Raw genomic sequence first — 20956 nt, forward strand, 5'->3', positions numbered from 1 at the left:
TCATGATAGAAAAAAACAAATATATTTGTCAATTATACAGCAATTTAATGTAAAAAATGCAACTTTCCATAGCTTTTTACGGATATTTGCAGTAAAAAAAAAAAGTTGGGTTATATAATAATATTTACAGTAATTTGTTGTTAATTTAACAGTAATAGGATAGACCCTATTATTGTAAATAACTGTAAAAATAACAGAAATATGTTAAACCTTATTAAAACCTTTGACAGTAAAAAACACAGTGAAATTGTATAACAAATTACAGCATTTTATTTTGACCAGATACATTTTACGGTAAATTCCTGGCAACCACAGCTGCCGGTATTTTACCGCTAAAAATACAGTACAATATGAGGAACATAAATGGTTTACCGTACATTTTACATTTGCAACCGCTAAATATAGAAAAATCTAAAGATGCTCATATATAACCAAGGTAGTGAATATTACTGATAAACAATGAGAAAATTTGACATACCATTTGAAAACAGACTAAACATATCATTTTCTCTATTCCTACAAAACAGCATAGATCTTGAGAATACAGCATGTGTCCATATATATGGCTGGTAATCCATGGAGGAATGAATAAACATGAAACAAAATATTACCTGCCCCTGACCTATCAACAGTAATGAGTCACTGGGTCCTGCCTTGGTGAAGGAAAGGACTCAGTGGAGTTTCTAATGCGCATGGTGTCGAAGATACAAGCTCTGCAGGAGTACTTCAATGTCCATCAGGAGTTCACTTTGGACTGGCAGGATCCCCTCTGCAGCAAAAAATGGACAAAGTTTGATCAGTGCTTGAGCAAAATGCACAGAAATGAACAAAACGTGCTGCCAAAAACAGATCTAATGATAAATGATTTCTTAAGTATAAAATATACAGTTCTTAAAGGATAGCTATTGTCAAAATGCAACCTGGGCTGTTTTTTTTTTTTTTTTTTTACTGTAAACGAGACAAACATATATCTAAAAGCATAATTACGACAAACGAGCCGTTTTTGAGATTGACCGTGATTTTGTTTTGTGGTCAATAGCCAGTGAATGGGAATACTAGGGGGCCGGGGCATAAATTTGAGCGCATCAAAATCGATACAGTAAAAAAAAAAAAAAAAAAAAAAAAAAAAAACAGCCCAGGTTGCGTTTTGGCAATAGTTATCCTTTAAATCTACTTATGTAAAAGTGATACACAGACAACGCAGCCCTAATCACAATCATAATTTGTTGGAAAACGTATTTAAGTTTCCTATTGATTTATCATAGAACTTGAAGTTAATGGCTGAATGCATGGTGATGAGACCTATCATTCAATCTACATTTTATAGCGCATGAAACTGCTCACCTGGACATGAACCTGAGCTCGGCTGATTAAGATTAATGTCTCCTGTCCATCTTTCTTTAGCAAAACTTGAATAATACCACTGCTTACCTCTCATTGAATCTTTGGGTGCAGACTTAATTGAAGAGCCTCGTATAAACAGGCAGGGTGTGATGTTTAGGGAAACCAAAGAATACAGGCGCCATCATTTCTGCCAGAAGACTCATGGGGTGCAACGAAGCTTTCATTGTGGACTGGCTAGATACCTTCTGCATTCAGAAAGAAAACAAGAAGGGCATACACCATAAACAATAATAACTGACAAAAATAATGAGACAAGAAATTAAAGTAACAAAATAAGTGCAAATCAAGTTTCCCTGTGTTGCAGTGTAGCTGAATGTTTTTCAACAATTTGATTTACGGTAAAACACATACCAAATATTTCCAGCCAAGGTTTGTTTCAATCTTCAGCATGTTTTTCCTGCCATTGTCTTGAAACTGTTTCATCTGTCCCTCTCATTTGATGCTGTTTACAAAAACAAAACAGCAATATTGTAAAGGGAAAAAGGAAAATGAATTTAATGGAAAAAAAAAAGAAAAAAAAGATTATGACCTGAAATCTCACCATTTCCTGAGAGTCACAGGTCCTTTGAGTATCCTTATGGTTTCTGCTCAAATTCAGTGTCTGAAAAGGGCAGGAACAAAACAAACCTTTTTAATCATAATAAAGACAAAATAAGATTTAGAGACAGACAACAAAGAAATGTGTAAAATATCTTCTTGAATCTGTTTACTTTACTAACCTTGAAAGAGACTCTTGGGTCTTAGCTGTGCCACCACCCTTAAACCTTAAAACAGATGGAGACGATATGCTGGCCTGGCTTGAAATTTCCATATTTGGTGCTGTAAAACAATATCACAAACAATAGATTAATTGTACTTTTTGGACCTTGGCCAAAACATAATAGAAAAAACAGAAAGCCCTTCATGGCTATTGTGCAATGAAATCATAATACTTACTGGTTTGTTTCCAGGCAGCCAGCAGTTTTCTTGCCTGAACTGGTCTCAGGACAGAGTTCAGATCAGTCTCACTGATGAACTGCAAGTCCTCAGATGTCTCCACTCCTAATGATTGTAGTGCCTCCAGTACAATTTCAAGGATTAAGGCAGACAGGTCCGGCAGCACCTTAGTAATGGAACTCCTTATGCTGTCCCCCATTTCTGAGATGTCTGATAAAAGAATGTGAATAAAGGTCAATTTACACCAAGTGGTACCTTTGGTCTTAAAATATGAAGCTGATCTTGCTTGATACTACACTTTTATACAGTGTTTCGTAAGTACCAAACTAACAGCACCATTATTGTGACAGCACACTGTGTTTCAATGGAACCATTTGGTACCCATACTTCATGTAAGATCTTAATGGATAGAAATCAATTAAGTCCATGATGTTCACACACTGCATCTTTTCTTTTTCCTTTCTCACTGAGTGCAGATGATACTGAGAATGGTATTCTGTCACGTGCACCGACACCAGAAAATAAACACTGTCATTCTTAATCAAAATGAGAACTACTTCACCAAACTCAACAGAGTCAGAGCCCCCTGTGACAAGGAAGTGTCCTTTCTTGTACTGTGTTCCCTTGTACATCATTTCTACTGTGACCTTTGTATTGGTTTCAGTAAAGTCAAACATTTGAACTGCTTCTTGAATGGCTTTACTGTACAGCAGTGAGTAAAATGGAGAACCATCTTTGACTTTCAAGACAGATTGACACAATGACCCTGCTGCAAGATAGGCTTGAAACATCTGATGTCTTTCAGAGAGTGTATGGCAGAGGTTTTTGAAATTTTTCAGATTTCTGGCACACCTCTTGAAATAACTGTGCTTACTTTCAAAGCGCATTGTCCATAATCTTATCAGTGGGCCAAATTTCAGAATCAGTGCTGGGTAATGGTGTAGAAAATGGTGTTTTGGTCTCAGGTTGCATTCTGGGAACAGAGCTTTTCTTGACTCTAAATATTCTTGAATAAGAATATCAAGATATGCTACCTGAGCCACTGAAATTTCCTGAGCACACACCATGTCTACAATATCTTTCAGCTGCAGAGTTAAGTTCCACACATCATCTGTGGGGTCTGTCACTATGTCACCAACTATGAGAGGCAGCAATCGGAGGAAGTTCCAGTTCTGTACAGCCTGTCCTGAGAGTTTAGCTGCTTGAGGACTGACCTCAGATGGCTTTGTAGAAGCATCAGAGGCATGGTAACTAAACTGTTTGATGCATCGGTTCAGAGTGGAGTAAGTGAACCATGCTTTTTTTCTTTATGAAGTATTTCAGATACAGTGCCACATCATAAGCCAAAACTCCCTCAAAGATATCATGACCTAGACATGGTGGCAAGCCTGGCATACAAACGTTGAAGTATTTCAGTGAATTGAACACTGACCTGAACTTCACTCCTTCGACGTCTGGTGTATTGTCAATCTGGAGGCGATCAACAGCAGAGTTGTAGTTCTCTTTGGTACGTTCTGGTCCACACAGATTTGGGTCAGCACCCTGAAATTCAGATTTCGTTATCAGGCAGTACCTGCAGAAGTACTTTGAAGAACTAAAGTTTTCAGTGAAGCCACCAATACAGTGAGAACCCAGATTATCACCAGCAATGCAAAACAAAGTTCCTTTGACTCTAGTTTCATCTGATGCAACAATCCCACTGTCCTCCAATTCTTTCAAGTCTGCCAGTAATTCAGAGAACACATTAGCATGACCAAACTCTTTAAAATCTTTCTCCCTGCACAGTAAGACAAGAGACATGTGATCTGTGTCTGAGCGTACATGAAGTGGCGAGTTTGCCACTGATGCATATACAGCTAATACCTTGTGTTTTGTCCTTGCAGAGCCTAAAGGGTTAACGACTTCAAAGGCATCCTGGTAGAGTACTAGCTTGAGACATGATGGGTTTTGACCAAAAAAATCATTTGATTTAAACAGCTTACTATCACTTATGTCACACAGAACATCAGCAGGAGGCTCAGTAGAGGGCTCTTCTGATTTCTGCCACAAATCAGACTCTAGCAGACATCTCAAAGTCTCTCTTAAAGGCACATAATAGGCAAACCTATCTTTTCTGTTTTCATCTCTCTCTAAAAATATTTTCTTTGGTTCCACATAGTTGAAGGCTTTTTTAAAGGTCTGAGCTCTGGAGTGCACTGTCCTCAATGGCCCGGTATGACATGCAGAAAAAAGATCATAGCTTTTGACAGACTCGCAGACTTTGTTGATGTCCTCCTCTGATAATGATGTGTCATCTTTTAACAGTGATGCAAGTTTACCCAAACTGTATGTCTGTCCCAACTCATGCATGTTCTGCATTTCCTCCACAATGTTCTGTATGGTTGAAGCAGGCAGTAGAAACTGACCCTGCAATTTTAAGTAGAATAGTGAAACGTTTCTCAGAAAAAGATCACAGAATTCAGGGGGCATTTCCATGTTATCTTCATCTGTAATAGACTGTGCAGCAGGCTCGGAAATCAAGGGTACAAAGTCATCTGATGTGGTTGGAACAGATGATGATTGACATGCAGACTCTCTATATAAATCACCAATGCTGCTGTCTGAAAACTGTGTTTACGTGACATGTGAGCAGTAAAAGATGATTTAACTCTAAAGGTATTTGTGCATCCTCTTACTGGACAAGTGACCACATGTCCTTCCACAATATGGCTCTTCAGATGAGCTATTAACTCTTTAGAGTTCTGACACTGACGTTCACACATCGCCATTGCACATGTAAACGAAGAAACCACCGCCACACCAGTGACATGGGTGGGGGCAGAGTGTCTTCGGTAAAAATGAGCCTTAAACGCGCCATACCTGGTGTATGTCTGCTTGCAGCCTGCTTCAATACACCGAAAGAAACAACGTGGCTCATTCCGATGCAGTTTACAATGAAGCACGTAGCCCCCTGATGACTGAACTACCTTACCACAGAAATTACAGGTTAACATAACTCCATGTACTTTGGTAATTCCTCCCTAGCGAATTAAGCACGCCAAACACAGAAACTAATCCAGAGCAATGCTTCCCTCGCGACAGTAATGCTAACTCAACTCACAAATGCTAACTAAATTCACAACCTCACTCATAAAAAACGAACTGCTAAAATTATCTATAAATGCTGGGCTGGTGGATTTTTATAACAGAGATAACTTGAAGTTGCATGTACTCACCTCACCTCGAACTAATTGTAAGCTGCCAGGATGTCTACAAATTCCGAAGATGCTGTGGTCCAAGCAGCAATAAATGGCGCTAATATACGAGTTCAAAACTGTGTCCATTAGCGAAGCCAACTTGAGTCTCCTGCATGAAAAAAAGAGCGGTTGGCACACAGCTCAGCAGCGCGCCGCGCTATTGGTCATTTTCAGGTGACGTCATCCCGCAATGTAACGTCGCTCTTTGTTTCTTTAGGAGGAGGTTCGAATTTGATCAAAAGTCACGTCTGCAGACTGCTGCAGCCACGTCTTGCCTTGCTTCCCCTTTTTTTGGTGAAATGGTTCGCTCATACTGCACAATGTTGCTACCAGAATTTTTTTCTCTGCAATTCGAACGTAAAACGCCTGTACACAGTTTACCAGCAGTTTAGCTACCAATCAACAGCGATCACACAAACTCAAAATTTAAGGCGGACCCACTTAAGGTGGTCTGATAATATGGCGTGAAACACAACAACATAAAGTTGTTTTAAAATAATAATTAAAAAAGATTATTGAAATCAGTTTTATTCACAACCATGAACTTTATTTTTAACATCTTCTTTTGCTGTTGATTTTTTTTTTATCAGAAGGTTAACAACTGCAGGCCTAACTTTTAATCTGTATATCAGTATCTGAATCTTAGTATCTGAATTTTAAAATAAAAAAATACTATCAATTTTATTGTCTTTCACTGCTGATATTTGCTTCTTTTTTTTTTTAAATGTATTTACTGGTTGTATTATTACGGTGGACCCTATTTTTTAACATCTTGCTTCTGTAAAAATGAATGTTTTTGTTTGCTTAAAAATCTACAGCTTTATACTGTGAATTCCAATGTGCACAACCCCAAAAGATGTAGTTTTACTCAAATAATACCGTAAAATCTAAGTTTTTCAGACATTTTCAACATTACAATATTTAATTGTAAAATGTATGCATATTTATTTGTTTTCACAGAAAATATTTATAATTTCAACATTTTATTACAGTAAAAAACAAAGTTTTATCCAGTCTCACAATTAACGGTTATTCAATCTATTTAATACAGTAAAAGGAAATTTTTGGTTTTACGCTCCATTACCATTGGAATTTGACGGTGTTTTGCTGTATATTTTACTGACTTTTGTTACAGTGTACAGTAGAAAACAACAGAAATCCGGATGGTGTAATAGTATAATCTCAGTAACATCACCAATTGTTACATTTGCTGTATTTTACAGCTGTTTCCATGAGTACGGTGAGTTACCGTAAGAATAATGTAATCTCATGGAATTTTCCCACAATTACATGCAAATTACAGTACTAAACTGCTAACATCCTTTAGAGTTTTTTACTGTTGATTTTGCAGTACTAAGCTATGGAAATTACTGCAAAGGCTAACAGTGTGACACGTGTTTTTTTTTTTCTATGAGTAGAAAATAATGTAGGCTTATACTGCTACAAATGTAATACTACTACTACTAATAATAATAATAATAATAATAGTCTTGGTTTGTCTTAGAAACGTGTAAGTTGTTTGAGGAGTCACATGAGTAGCCTATATTTCTGTCATAGGTTTCATGTTTAATAATGCTGCTTTGTTGCTTTTCTGTTTGGAGACGTTTGGCAGAACAAACAAACCGACAAAGCTCGTATTTTAAGTTTCCTGTTTCACCACCATGCGAAGGGACTTTACCTCGTTGGTGCTGCTGTGTGTGTGTGTGCAGGTGTGCGTGGGTCGCGGGGGAGGGGTACTATGCGTTGTAACCAATGACTATGATGTAACTGTACAAAGTGTGTCAGTCTTGTCAGCCCACCAGCCCAGACACCGACCAAACGGCTAGCCCTTGCCCCAGATGGCGAACAGAGAACGGGGGTGTGTGAAGACCCCACGCCTCAGTCCTCCCGCTCACTTATTGTGTTGATGCATGCACTGATGAGTGGTCTTTGATAAGTGGGTTTTGGTCAGTGGGTTTTGGTCAGTGGTTGTTGATCAATGGTCATGAGAATTTGCATAATTATGATTAAAGAAATGACCTCCCAGCCCATTGTTCCTTCAGTGGGCTGGTTTCAGTCATTATGCAAATGTACTGTTTATAAGATTTGGAGAAACCTGCAGTCAGCTGAGACTGAAGAAGCCACTTGGATGAGTGACGAAACGTTTCTCCCACAAAACGCTACGTCCAGATGAACAGAATCAACTTTTGGAGATTTACTTTCCTGGATGATTGAGAATGCATCAAGACGATGCATGCTATTCTAACGTACATTTAAAACATGGGTGGGGCATGGTGCCATGCCTGAGGCTCAAACACAGGTGAATAAATTTGTTTATTATTTATTCAAATTCAGTTAATTCCGTTTTTTTTAAGACTCGGGTTTATTGTATATTGTCAGGATTATCTATGTACAGCTGACCAGAATCCATCAGATTCTGCAAACACAAAGATGGTGTTGTGGCGATGGGGAGCTTAAAGCTTTACAGTCACAGGGGAAACCCGACTACGCCAACCTGGGAGTTTCACACAGACAGTATCTATAGATACTGTCTGTGTGAATGAACAAGAAGGCACTAACTATAGTTAGTGCCTTCTTGTTCATTTACATAGTTTCTAAGGTTTGTAACACTTTAGCCAGAGCCGTGGTTGGGAGTAAAATAACGAATTTATTGACAGCTATTTAAAACAGACATCAGAAAAGCCAATCATGTATTTGCACGAGTACTGTTAACTGATTCAGAGCCTCGATTACCAGTGGGCGAATGCATAAATAATCACGAACCACAGAATATCCCACCACCAGGTCACCCAGTCACCTCTACTTTAGGCCTTCAGAGTAAAAACACAACTTATTAATAGACCCGAAACGGGAAATCAAACACGTCCTCTGTGGTTAATCCGACTCCACAAACATACCAGTAGTACGAACAGCCTCAATCAACCAAAAATAAATATAAATAAATAAATATAAATAAATGAATCAAAATAGCAGCTACTATTTATAGTCGGACCATACAATTTGATTGGCCACAACCGATGATTAGCAGTGCAATGTTAAAATAAAATATTATTTCTGCTTCACGGATTTCACCCAGCCCAAAAGTCACATTTACACAGCATACAGCAGAGTCAAGTACACTTGATGTTTATAACAGTTTTTAAATTGTGTTGATAGGCCACGTGAAACCAGAGTTATGATAAAAAATATATGCAATGTTTGTTTCTTTGTTTTCCTGAATACTGTCATTGATTGTATTTATGTCTGTGAAGGTTCTCAGTCATCCAGGTCATCGTCGTCAAAGGAGCTTGCAAAGAAAAGCGTCTGGACTTCTTTAAGTTTACTTGAAAAAGTAAACTTAAAGAAGTCCAGACGCTTTTCTTTGCAAGCTCCTTTGATGATTGTATTTATATTTACTGCGGAAGAAACGGTAAAAACTGCGTTTTATAAGGAAAGCTCTCTCTCCGTGAGCAAAACCAAAACCAAAAATAACCCCACCCTTTCTTATTGTTGGAAAAATGTACTATCGACCAATCAAAAAAATGATATGGCAACATGGCATTTAGTTGTTTAGGAAGGGGGGAGGTTTTAGAAGTGAACGTTTAGCGTGTTCGGAGTCTAAAGTTAGTGTGTTGTTTTGGAGTGGCACAAATAATTTGTGTGGCATCAAATTTGATGCAGAACACCGGATAGTTTGAAATGTTTATTTAAAAAAATGCCATGGCTGCATTTTTAGGTAAACAGCTGCAAAAAACGTTGTTGTTTGCAAAACTCAATAGCTTTTTTGAAGAAGTAACTATGTAATTAATTGCCCAACATTGGTCATTATAAACTGTATTTGCAGACAGAGAGTTACAGGACTCTCTCCCAGACCACAGACTCATAATACAAGTCAGAGCTTTATAAAAAAAAAAAAAAAAAAAGAAAGTTGTGTTTTGAGAATTGGAGTTCAAGTTATTTTTACTTCCAATAGTGTTAACATACTACACAGGTCATGAACAAGATTTTTTTTAAATTTTCATTGTAAATGGGCTAAAGCACTTAATTAAAAGTAGTCTAACATAAATGTAAATGCTGTAATTTGATTATTTTAATAAACCATGTAACTTGGATGGATTAGATGCCGGCGTGACCACAGTGCACACGTCTGCTGTTGCTCACAGTGGTCCAAGGGACCGCTCAGGGAGTTTGTGTGTTCGCTCAGACACATGAAAAATTAGAGGGAACATTGGTGGCAATACTAAACGGCTCATAACAGGCCAAAGCGTTGGTATCATCTGTGTGCAGTTTACAACACCCCAAATGTGACTAATTGGCGCTCAAAAGTTTAAGCGATACATTTAAACATCCGTGCACCTCACATTGAAAGTGTTGAAAATATCTGAGCAGTCATTCATCAGGGAGACATGTGTGAATAATCGTGGTTCAAAACCATGTTTTTAATCCAAGTTGGGGCATGAAATTGTAAGAATGTTCAGGGGTATGAAGCTCAATAATGTAGTGCTGTTGTGTTTGTGTTCTTTATTCTAACTCGGTAGTTGGAAATAAATGAAGAATGTGTGATAGCTTGTCATAGGTACTGGCTGACACCTCATTTTGAATAATCCAGCTTTGCACCAAGTTCATGAAGCACACAATTATTTCAAAAACGAAAGCTAGGGATAGTATTTAATGCACTTTGAGACCTTTGTATGTTTGAATTTGACAGTGGGTGTTGTGAAGCCTGCCTTTTGCGACAGCACACTTACCCTTTTATTTCACTGCATCTAATCCACTGCAAACGCTGATGCTTCTCTTTGTCAGAAAAACTGTTCAGGCCAAAGAGCAGAAAGAGTCAAACAAATTTCTCTTTGTGTGAGACGAGACGGTTTTACTAAAAAATGGGTTATGCTGAGAAAGGATTTTGTTAAAGGTGTGATTAGCATGTGATTAAAAGCGTCACAGGAAGAAAAAAACTCACAAAAACTCAGTAACTATTAGTGTTTTAAATGTGTGTGTTCACATGATATTGGTTTATGTTGCTGATATTTCATTTTCGCTTTGGTTTGTAGTTTTGCAGTCAGCCATCAGTGAGGTGTGAGCTGACAGCAGGAAGGTCGACACTGCCCTGACTGCTGCAACGGAGGAGGTTAAATAGAAATGTTGTTCTGCACTGAGTCACAGTTTAACTTGAACTGTTGATCAATGAAATGTCTCTGGTTACAGTCGAGGGCCACCATCAGCCTGCAGGGCCGCACTTTGAGAGCTTTAATTGTTACACATGAAGCTTAAATGTATTGTGAATTTTTAGATATATTTCGAAATATTTTGTCACATGACTTGATGTTGGCATTTAAAAATGTGAAAAAAAAAATGCTGGTTTTAAAATTAGTTTAAAAATGGATACTTCAGCATTTTGTTTTTATTCTGATTTAAATACTCAGTTTGTGCTCTACAACACAATACAATAAAACTTTATTTATATAGCACATTTAAAAACCAGAGGTATGCCAAAGTGCTTCACAGAACCAATTAAGAGCAATAATAGAAACAAATATAAATATACTGACAGGTGGGACGGGTACCTGATGTGAGGTATATAAGACTGCCTACAGCCTCTCTATACATCCTCACATCTCTCATCTTAACAGCATCTTCTTTGTATCACAACCTTTGATCACAGGGAGTTTCTCTGGGTTTACAGTTCTGCATGTTAAACCTCATCAGTATCTTATTGACATATGTTTCTTGTGACATTGTTATACATCCCTCAGACTGAGTGAAATCAATACCCAGAAAATGCTGAAGTCTGCCCAAGTCTTTCATTTTAAATCGGACTGAAAGCATTTCTTTCACATCCTTCATTACCTTTTCATTGCCAGCTGCAATTATCCACCCAGGTTGTCCACCCAGATGATCACCTTGCCATGTTCTGCCTCCTTGGTATAAACACAGTAGTCTGCTGGGTTTTGCCTGAAACTGTTCTCAGTTAGGTAGGTTTAGTTCAGTCTTCATGTTTATTATCTTGTTCCCCAATCAGTCATGTCTTCTTTCACTCCTGTCTCTGTGCTCCGTGTTCCCTTTGTTCAATGTCAAGTCCACATCTTTGTGTTATACTTCCTGTTTTACTTTGACGTTCCCTTGTCTCATGCCAGTGTTTCAAGTTTTACTTCCCCTTGGTCCCGTCAGGTTTCATTTCTCCCAGCTGTGCTCTCCTCCAGTGTCTCATTCCCTCATTATCCCTCAGTACATTTAAGCCCCATGTTTCCCTTGCTGTGTGTTAGGTTATATTATTTCCTAGTGTAGCTCCCATCCAGCAAATAAAGCTGTGTTTTTTTTTGTTTTGTTTTGTTCTGTTTACTCTTTGCCTCTGTTAGGCTACGTTCACACTGCAGGTCTTAATGTTCAATTCCGATTTTTTGATCAAATCCGATTTTTTTGTCTGCTTGTTCACACTACAAGTAAAATGTGACAGCAAACACGCTTTAGTGTGAACCCTCAAAGTGTCCCGCATGCGCAAAAGAAGATGTCACACACAACGCACTCTGTTTAGACCCAGAGCAAACAATATTGTTTGACTGATGGCCCTTAAAATAAAGACTTGTTTCGGACTTTACGTTTCCCAATTTTGCTTTAAGTTTCAAAGTTATTTTGTTATTTACATATGGCCTAATAATTATCCTTATTGCTGTTTTAGAGGAGCGGTGCTTCAAAGGATAGTTGCAGATTTCTGTCAGAATCTGCAGATTATACAGTACAAATAGAATGTTCACATTTCTCCAACATTGTCTTCCCAACAGTTTCACTGACATCTACACGGGATGGCCAGGAAGCGTTCACGATATCTTTTCGGGCTCTTCTCCGGCGCTGATCATTGGCGTCTGTCTTGTGTCAGTGAAGTAAAAGACGGATTTAAGGTGACATGGCCATTCAAACAGCAGTCGCTTTCTAAAACATTAGATATGTATCGGATTTAGTACCACATACGAAAGTGACCTGGGTCGGATTTGAAAATATTGGATTTGTGCTGTTCACACTGTCATACCATGATCGGATATGGGTCGCATAGGCTCAAAAAAGTCGGATTTGATGCGCTTTCACCTGCAGTGTGAACGTAGCCAAAGTCTGCATTTGGGTCCTCCAATGCCAGCACACAGCCTGTTCATGACAAATGCAGCACATAACAGCAGGGTGCAAGGTGCTAGCAGGCATCTACATGGTACGCCATAACCAAGTGGCTGGCATAGTACAGAAACATCTGTGCTGAGTGTGGCCTGGAAGTCCCGAGGTCAAACTGGGAGAGTTGAAGGTAGTTGAGAATGACCGAGCTAAGATCCCGTGGGACTTCTGAATGACAGCAACATCAGGAAGAAGGAACACGAAAAGCTGGAGAAATACCAAGGGCTCAGAGAAGATGTGGAGGGTGAAAATAACAGTGGTCCCAGTGGTAATCAGAGTGCTTTGTGCAGTGACTCCCAAGCTAGACGAGTGGCTCCAGCAGATCCCAGGATCAACATCTGAGATCTATCTAGAAGAGCACAGCCCTAGGCCTCTGGTATAGGACCTTAAACGATAGACTGCCCGCAGGGGCGAGAGGGGAATTTTTAATGACCTTGTGTGGGTGTGTCCTGTCAACTCTCCCACCTTGGTGAGCTTTGTCTGGTGGTTGCTTGCTCCTCCTCTGTGAAGTGTGTGTTTTGGTGATTTAGCCGTTTTAAGTTACTTTTCAGTTTAGTAAAACTAGAAATGCTAGAAAACCTAAAAATCAACCAAACACGGGGGCCAGTTTAGCTCAGTGGAAAACAGCGAATTGAGTTCGAGTCCAACCTGCGGCCCTTTGCTGCATGTCTTCCCCGTCTCCCTCTTCCTCTGCACTTTACTCTTCATTTTCACTATTACTATCCAATAGAAGACAAGGTGCCTTGTTTGTTTGAGGATTTCTCCAAAACATGTGATGATCACAGTTATTGATGGTCTGGTTTAATAAGTGGTTTTGTTTGAAGTTGTGCAGAACTTGTCTGTGTCACCATTTCAGAGAATATGATCAAGAGGTGACAATAGCCAAATTGTCCAGCAGGTGCCACTGTGGAGATGGTTTCAGATTGTTTTGAATCGTCAATACAAGCACAAACACTTCAAATCTTTCATGAAGCCTTGCTTTGCTCATCATGGTGACACCTTCACTGGAGATCTGTATCTCATCATTGCCATAGTTATGTCGCAGTTTAGCTGGAAGCTGAGCCAAAATCCAGATTAAAGGGCAAACTTCATAAATTGCAAAACTGACCTTTATCTTCTGCAGCAGAAAATCCACATTTATTCCCAACTAAGGGTTTAAATGCACAAAGGGCCAAAATAAGACAGAAATAAAACAGGAAACAAACACTGAGACAGAGACTAAGATGCACAAACTTGACAGGGACAAAAAAGAAAACAAACATGAAGCTGAAACCAGCTAAACACATGTGACACAGGCTCCATAAGAACAACAGGCAAATTTTTACTCAAACACAAAGTCCCCAGAGAGATTCATGCCTCACTACCACAAACCTATCATCCAGGGGAAGGACAAAGAGCCCAAAACAGTAAGTAGTTTATCTGTAATTCTGTTTTTATGAATTCCTTCACCCTTCTTTTACTTTGTGTTTGTAAGTGTGGCTTTAAAAGGACAATACAAGTTCTAGTAAGGCTAATATTAGGTAACATGTTCTTATTCTTATGAGGTAGGCCTGATACAGATTGTTTGCACTATCTACTTTCAAAAAGTTTAAAAAGAAGAAAGATCAGAAACTAACAGAGATCAGTGGAATTATTTCCTCTCCTCAATCTAATCCACTGACCTTAAGTGTTACTCTAATTTAAAAGCTTTGTGAGCTCCTGATGTCATTTCAGTGTTAGAACTCATAGACACTGTTGTGTCTGACATTTTACTATCAGGTTGAAGAAACCTTTTGTATTTCCCATCAGTTTCAGTGCAGCGTTTTCACACGTAAAGAACAACATGGGGAAATTCTGTAATTCTTCACCAACGTGGCTGATCAGATTACTGGAATAAAGAAATATTTATGGCTTTTTAACTTATTACATTTATTTTCTGTTAGAAAAAATAAAAACATTTAATTGTAAACTGATTTGGTTACTACATATTTGTGTATGAACATATAAACTCTGTCGTTTCTTGCATGGTGAACTTCACAGTCACCATCATTATGTGATGTGTTGGTTTAGTGTGTGACCAGCTCAGTTAGAAGAGACTCCCCCAGTAAGCGATCAGGGCAGCAAACAATACAAACAAACAACAAATCTGCAGAAGCAAAGTTAGTCACCAGAACTATTCTGTTAGCAGACATTTATCACAGATGGCTGGTCTTTGACTCTGACCACACTGCAAGGTGTCACCCCTTATTCAACAGAGCATGTCTGTATCAGAGTGTGCAGATCCTCTCTGGAAACCCTAACTGTAAAGCAGGTCTCAGTTTCTTTTTCATAGTAAAAGGAAACCTCAACATCTGTCAGCCTACCAGCCCCTACACAGATTTTTCAGTACTCAGTGAACAAACACCAGAGATTTCTTTTCTATTTGTGGACTAGGTAGAGGCACAGGACTCTCTCAGCCAACACGGGACCCCAAAACTGCAAGCTCGACATCAATATTGTATCTAGATCAGCTCTCTCAAGTTACTGAAGTAATTATGTGCTTAAGAATGTATTCTTCGGGTGGCCAGAGAGAAAGGCCAGATTCTATGACGTGGGGCGAAGATAATGTTTTTTCCGGATTACTCCCGACAAACCATGGACCGGCGTGTGTCCTTTAAACAAATCAAGTTGGAGTTGAGGGAAAGAGGAGTGGAATACTCGCTGCTCTTCCCTGCCACTCTAGAAATAAAACGTAATGGAGCAAGGCACAGATTTTCTTCACCTGAGGAGGCTTCAAAATTCATTAAGAGCCCCTAAAAATCAAGAATGTGGGATACTGTTTGTCCGTGATTTGAAGAGCCCAGCGCTGCTCCCGACGAAGGGAAAAGCAATTACGCAGGGGAGACCTACCTTGGCACTTGTGCAGGTGAAGGGAAGATATGCTTCACCATATTTTCTAGTCTTTGGCTTAGAATGAAGTTGGTTTGGAAACACATTCAGCTATGCTTCATCTCCTGCTTTGCGTTTCTGTGGGCGCCCCGTGCTAGCAGTGTCCAAGCATTTTTTTGGGTTTTTTTCCCCTTTCATTGGTCCCCCTTTAAAAGCTGGCTTTCTGTAACTTGAAGAACAGAGGAGTAAGGAGAGAGTGGTGGTGTGGGGATTGGTGTGCGAAGAAAGAATAGGATAACCTCCCTTTGTCTTTGTTTGTTTTTTTGTTGTTGTTGTTTGTTTGTTTGTTTGTTTGTTTGTTTTTGAATTACTTATTTATGTATTTATTTTTTCAGTTCTGCTATCAAAGTTTAAAATGAAATAAAAATTGTTGATGACAAAAAAATGTAATTTTTTTCATATCTTTTCTTTTACTTTAAATATATAAACTAAATATATAAACTTATACATATATAAAATATATAAACTTAAGCTGTAGCTGTGGCTCATGTTTCTGGAGTTTTCAATTCAGAATCTTCACTCTCAGGCTGTAGTGCAGTGAGTGACACCTACCGACAGGTACTAAGTGTGGTTGCTGTCAGCTTTGGTAGCGTACTGTACCTTTGTGCAGAAAAGAGTCACACTGACACATTCAGACAGTTTTAGAAGCGCTTGGAGAAAAATGATTTAAACAAAAATACCTAGCTGTATGCAGTTTTTTTTAAGGATAAATAGTCTACATACATGTCTGAAAGTGATTATTATAAAAGTACTCATTTTATCTGTAGCCACAGTCATGCTTCTAATTATCAGGTGCCCTCTGTACTGCTGTTACACTGCTTAGGTCAAATTGAAACATTTTCAGATAATATAGACTAATATCAGTGAAAGTGATAAACTTTTCTGTACTTAATCATCAGTAAGTGAAGGACTGAAAGCCAGAGAAAAAGACTTTTATAGTTTCATTTTCTTTATGAGTTGAAACATGGCGCCACCTTGTGGATACAAATCATTTCTGAAGCTCTGAAGACTTTAAAATGTGAAATATTTTCAGAACAAATTAAAGTGCAGGTTTTTCCTCTGGTTGTTTCTATTGCAGTGGTTGTAGTTCTTGTAGTTTTGATCAGTCAGTGTTATTATCTGACTGACATTTTCCTTCTTCTAGCTGTACTGACAGCCCTTTGACCTCATGTGTTGATGACTCTTCGCCTCTGTCTCCTCTCACAGGGAGAAGATGATCTGCAGGATCCTGCTGCTCATCATCCTCACCTCATGTGTCTCTGGTTAGTTTACAGCTTCACTTTATGAACTCCAAATAAAGCTCAACAACAGATTTGTTCCAGTTCTCAGTGTGTCTGCTCCTCTCTTTCCCTCTCTGTCTCCTCAACAGGATCATTTATAGTCAATGTGACACAGACCTGCTATCAGGCAGAGGAGAACCACAACATCACACTGGAGTGGACGTTCACCACCAAACCTGACAGATCCAACAAAACTCTCAACATCCTCTGTGAACTCTTCATCAGTGATAAATCCAGGCTCAGGACTGATGACTCGGGTCTGTACCTGTGTGAGGTGAACACTGATTATGACTTCAGTGTTGGAAGATGTCAACTCAATGTCACTGGTAAGATGATTATAATTGCTATTTTTATCTTTATTTAAATAAACAAGAAGTGAATGACAGGTGTTAAGAACTGTATTATCTTGTACATGGCAATAAACATCATGAGTTAAAGTCCACATGGTCCTGGGACTGACAGCAGCAGCTCTGTTTGTCTGCTGTCATTATTTTTGTTTTACAAAGGAAAAACATCTCTTACTGTAACGTCTGTTTTATTGCCAGAAAATAAATTATATACAAGGTAATGAAGCCACATATAGGGGAAGTTATATAGATATGTGGATAGATACAGTGTTGACAATGACTGTTGACAGTGTTACAACTACTTGCACTTTCAATTCAGTTTCCACCCACATGTAAGCTACAAGAGCTACAAAACACTGCTTTTGCTTATTATTACTTTCTTTTTGTCGTGTGAAGGGAACCTGCAAAGTAAGAATTTCATTGCTCTGCGTAACCATTTGTGTTTTGCGGTGTACATGACAATAAACTTCTTGAATATTGAATACTTTCTTAATTCCAGGTGGGGAATAGTTCTGTTTTGGATGATCAGTTGAATTAAAAGCTAAAAAATGTAAACACTGGAAATATAAACAAAATAAGTAAAAATAAGTCAAATAAAGTGAAATCCTAAATTAAATATTTCAAAGTTAAAATAACACCATGAGGAGAACGCGATAGACGCGAACAGAGCGTCAGGTTTACATGTAAAGTCAATGGAAAAGCGCGATGACACGTGATTGCGGTCCCGCGAAAATTCGGAAGCAGATTTGCGTCGCGAAAACGCCAAAACGCGTGAAACGCGCGTCAGTGTAGCGCGTCTGGCGCATTTGACTCGCGAAAAAATACAGGTGCCTGAGTTTTTGTGTTGCATTTTGTGCATACGGGCGTTTCGCGTCTACCGCTCGAGTTGGAAAAATCTGAACTCCCGCGTCAAATCGCGTCGCGACAACCAATCAGGAGCCTGGTGACGTGGCTGTGACCTAGGTCAAAGGGGCAGATCCAGCCAAAGCCCTTCATTCTTCAATGGAGGGAAGGCTAATCAACGCTGTAGCAAACAACCCGGAGCTGTACGACACCAGCTGCTTTCTGTACCGAGACAGGAATATAAAGGACCGAGCTTGGAGGAAAATATGTGAAGAGATCGGGCAACCTGGTAAGTTCATTCATTTCTCTTTTGAAAGATTTCACTGACCCGGGGAAGCCGCACAAAAGCTAGCAAGCCACCGCTATTTTCCCACTGACGTACAAATACCGTTCTGCTTTTATGCTTGTTGTCATATAGGAATATATTTTGTTTATTAATAAACAGCACACAGTGGTCCCGCTGTTCGTCCGTCACTGCTTCGCTTTTTCGCTGATCTTTTTATTACAGTACAGCATTGCATTCTGCAGCCTGATTGACAAATCTCCTCCGTGTCGTGTCTCCTGCGCTTGCCGAATTTATCATGTTTGGTTTTGATAACCATCACGTCCAATAGAAAAAAACAGCACAAAAATACCCATAACTATGACCTTCATTCGGAAATACACACCTGCACCGGGAGAGAAAAAGGCGCACGAAAGTGGCAGGCAGATGAAGACAAAACGCGGCATAATAATACTTTTACGTTTTGCAATCTACAAAGGTTTGTAGGCTACAAAGGTTTGTACATTAGTCACAGTTCTCAATTGTGAGAACTGTGACTAATGTTCATGTTTGTGGGGAAAAAAGTGTATAAAGTGCGTGGCGAGGGGCTAGTTATTCTGAGAACCCCTGCAATAAGTGAGGGACCACTGTATACTCTATGATTATTATATTCAACCTGTTAACATTTAATACTGTATTGATAGAACCAACTGATTCTGCAGCAGAGCATCCCCTGTTGCTTCTCCTGGCTCCCCAGTCCCTGAGCTCCTGCTGCTGCACCCACAGGTATGCAATTGTAGCATCAGATGTACAGCAAGCACTGATAGCTTTTTACTCTGTAGGATTCCCTTGTGATCACCTTTACTAAATATATACAACCAGTCTGATTATATCCTTTTTTTTTTTTTTTTTCGATGTTGAAATTAAAATCTAGTAGCAGCCTTCTCATTTCTTTGTGTTTTGTGCTGTTTTACAGGCCCACAGAGGAGGACGGCTCCGAGGCAGATGAGGGACAGGTCACAGGACGGTCCATCGGCGGTGGAGCTGGCCATCCTGGAGTCGCTGAAGAGGCCACACCAGTCTCCAATGGAGCATTTCCTCCTCAGCCTTGTTCCTGCTCTGGAGAGCAGCTGGGTCCTTTTTATTCCTGTCTCTCTGTAAATACTTATATTTTATATATTTATGTTTAATGTTTTTCTGTTTGAGAATTTTAATATTATTTCAAATAAATTTTTATAATGACTAATGTCTCAGTTCTACTACACAGCAAATGTTGGCACACGACTTGACACATGTAGAATTTATTTCATATTATACTAATGACAAAATATACTAATACAGTGGGATGCAAAAGTTTGGGCAACCTTGTTAATAGCCATCATTTTCCTGTATAAATCGTTGGTTGTTACAATAAAAAATGTCAGTTAAATATATCATACAGGAGACACACACAGTGATACTTGAGAAGTGAAAAGAAGTTTACTGGATTTACAAAAAGTGTGCAATAATTGTTTAAACAAAATCAAGCAGGTGCATAAATTTGGGCACCACAAAAAAAGAAATGGAATAAATATTTAGTGTATATCAATATGTCTCCTATATGATATATGGGGTGCCTTTGTCTGGACGTGCTTCCCATCCAGAGCTCCACAGCACAGAGGGAAGTTCCAGCGCTCCTGGAATCCCTCTGTGATGGACCACCAGTCTCCAGGTGAAGGCACAGCCATGAAGTCGTCCACTAGACAGTCCCAGATGGCTGTCGCTACCTGAGGGGTGATCTGGCTCACCGTGGACACACCGACTCTGTAACTGAACGCGATGGTCCTGAAGGAGTCCCCGGTGGCAAGGAACCTGGACAAAATTGTTCAAAATTAGTATTATGTGTACTGCAGTTACAAAATACCTTATTCAAATTCCAAAATACTTTTGTGATGTCAGATTTAAATCACAAAACTTAAATCTTACATAAAACATTTTGTAATTATAAGGATAATTACATGATATATATTAGATATAATATAAAACAGTCAGTTGTGTTTTGTTTTAACTTTAACATATCATAATTTGATTGGTAGCAACTTTTGCCACTACAGTGTGCCAATCACTCATAATTCCTAAACATGTCAATCAGGTAGGAATGAAGTAAGACATTAATAAAAATAAAGAGTTGTATGTTGACATGTAGCCCTTTCCTTGCTTATATCATTGTTAATATTTTTGAAAAATTAACCTGTGATAAGACAGCTTATCAAGATAGAATATGCTAGATAGAACCATATAACTAAAGATGAACCAAACTGTTCACAGTTTTATTTAGCTCTCAGTTTTAAGAAAGGCTGGTGACCCCTGTTATAGAGTCTGACAGCTGCGGGGATTATATTCAAATATTCAACTATACGGCAAGGACGTCCTTTACGCCGCTGCTCTGCTCTCCACAGTAAATAGAGAAGGGAGACTCTCTCGACAGCTGCCATCTAGCAAAGATACCGGTCTGGCACAACTTCCTCCCACATTTCTGGTTCACGCGCATCAAAATATGCAATTTTGAGGCGCGATTGATTTGTGTTGGACACGCGTCGAGGTGCAAATGTGCACGCGTCAAAT

General features: G+C 39.0%; 1 protein-coding gene and 1 long non-coding RNA gene across 3 annotated transcripts; one reads left to right on the forward strand and one right to left on the reverse strand.

Moving 5' to 3' along the window:
- Window positions 1-247: 247 nt before the first annotated feature.
- Window positions 248-5772, reverse strand: LOC146390438 (uncharacterized). 2 transcript variants are annotated; one of them, XR_014799830.1, is made up of 8 exons: window positions 5561-5772; window positions 3773-3882; window positions 2341-2550; window positions 2124-2223; window positions 1946-2005; window positions 1756-1846; window positions 1432-1589; window positions 248-769 (listed from the first exon to the last, which is right to left on the reverse strand). It is a non-coding gene; the product is annotated as an uncharacterized LOC146390438 (long non-coding RNA). The 2 variants fall into 2 exon arrangements; XR_014799829.1 differs by having other exon boundaries at window positions 5556-5770.
- Window positions 5773-14083: 8311 nt separating this feature from the next.
- Window positions 14084-19708, forward strand: LOC146390439 (uncharacterized). The gene is made up of 4 exons (XM_084923507.1): window positions 14084-14119; window positions 16827-16882; window positions 16990-19138; window positions 19329-19708. Exons 2-3 carry the CDS (start codon window positions 16834-16836, stop codon window positions 17262-17264), a joined length of 324 nt encoding a protein of 107 aa, XP_084779633.1. The 5' UTR covers window positions 14084-14119; window positions 16827-16833; the 3' UTR covers window positions 17265-19138; window positions 19329-19708.
- The last annotated feature ends 1248 nt before the right edge of the window (window positions 19709-20956 follow it).

The sequence above is a fragment of the Perissodus microlepis genome, chromosome 3 (genome assembly GCF_051167445.1).
Source record: "Perissodus microlepis isolate ML-2025 ecotype Zambia chromosome 3, ASM5116744v1, whole genome shotgun sequence".
Taxonomy (NCBI): domain Eukaryota; kingdom Metazoa; phylum Chordata; class Actinopteri; order Cichliformes; family Cichlidae; genus Perissodus; species Perissodus microlepis.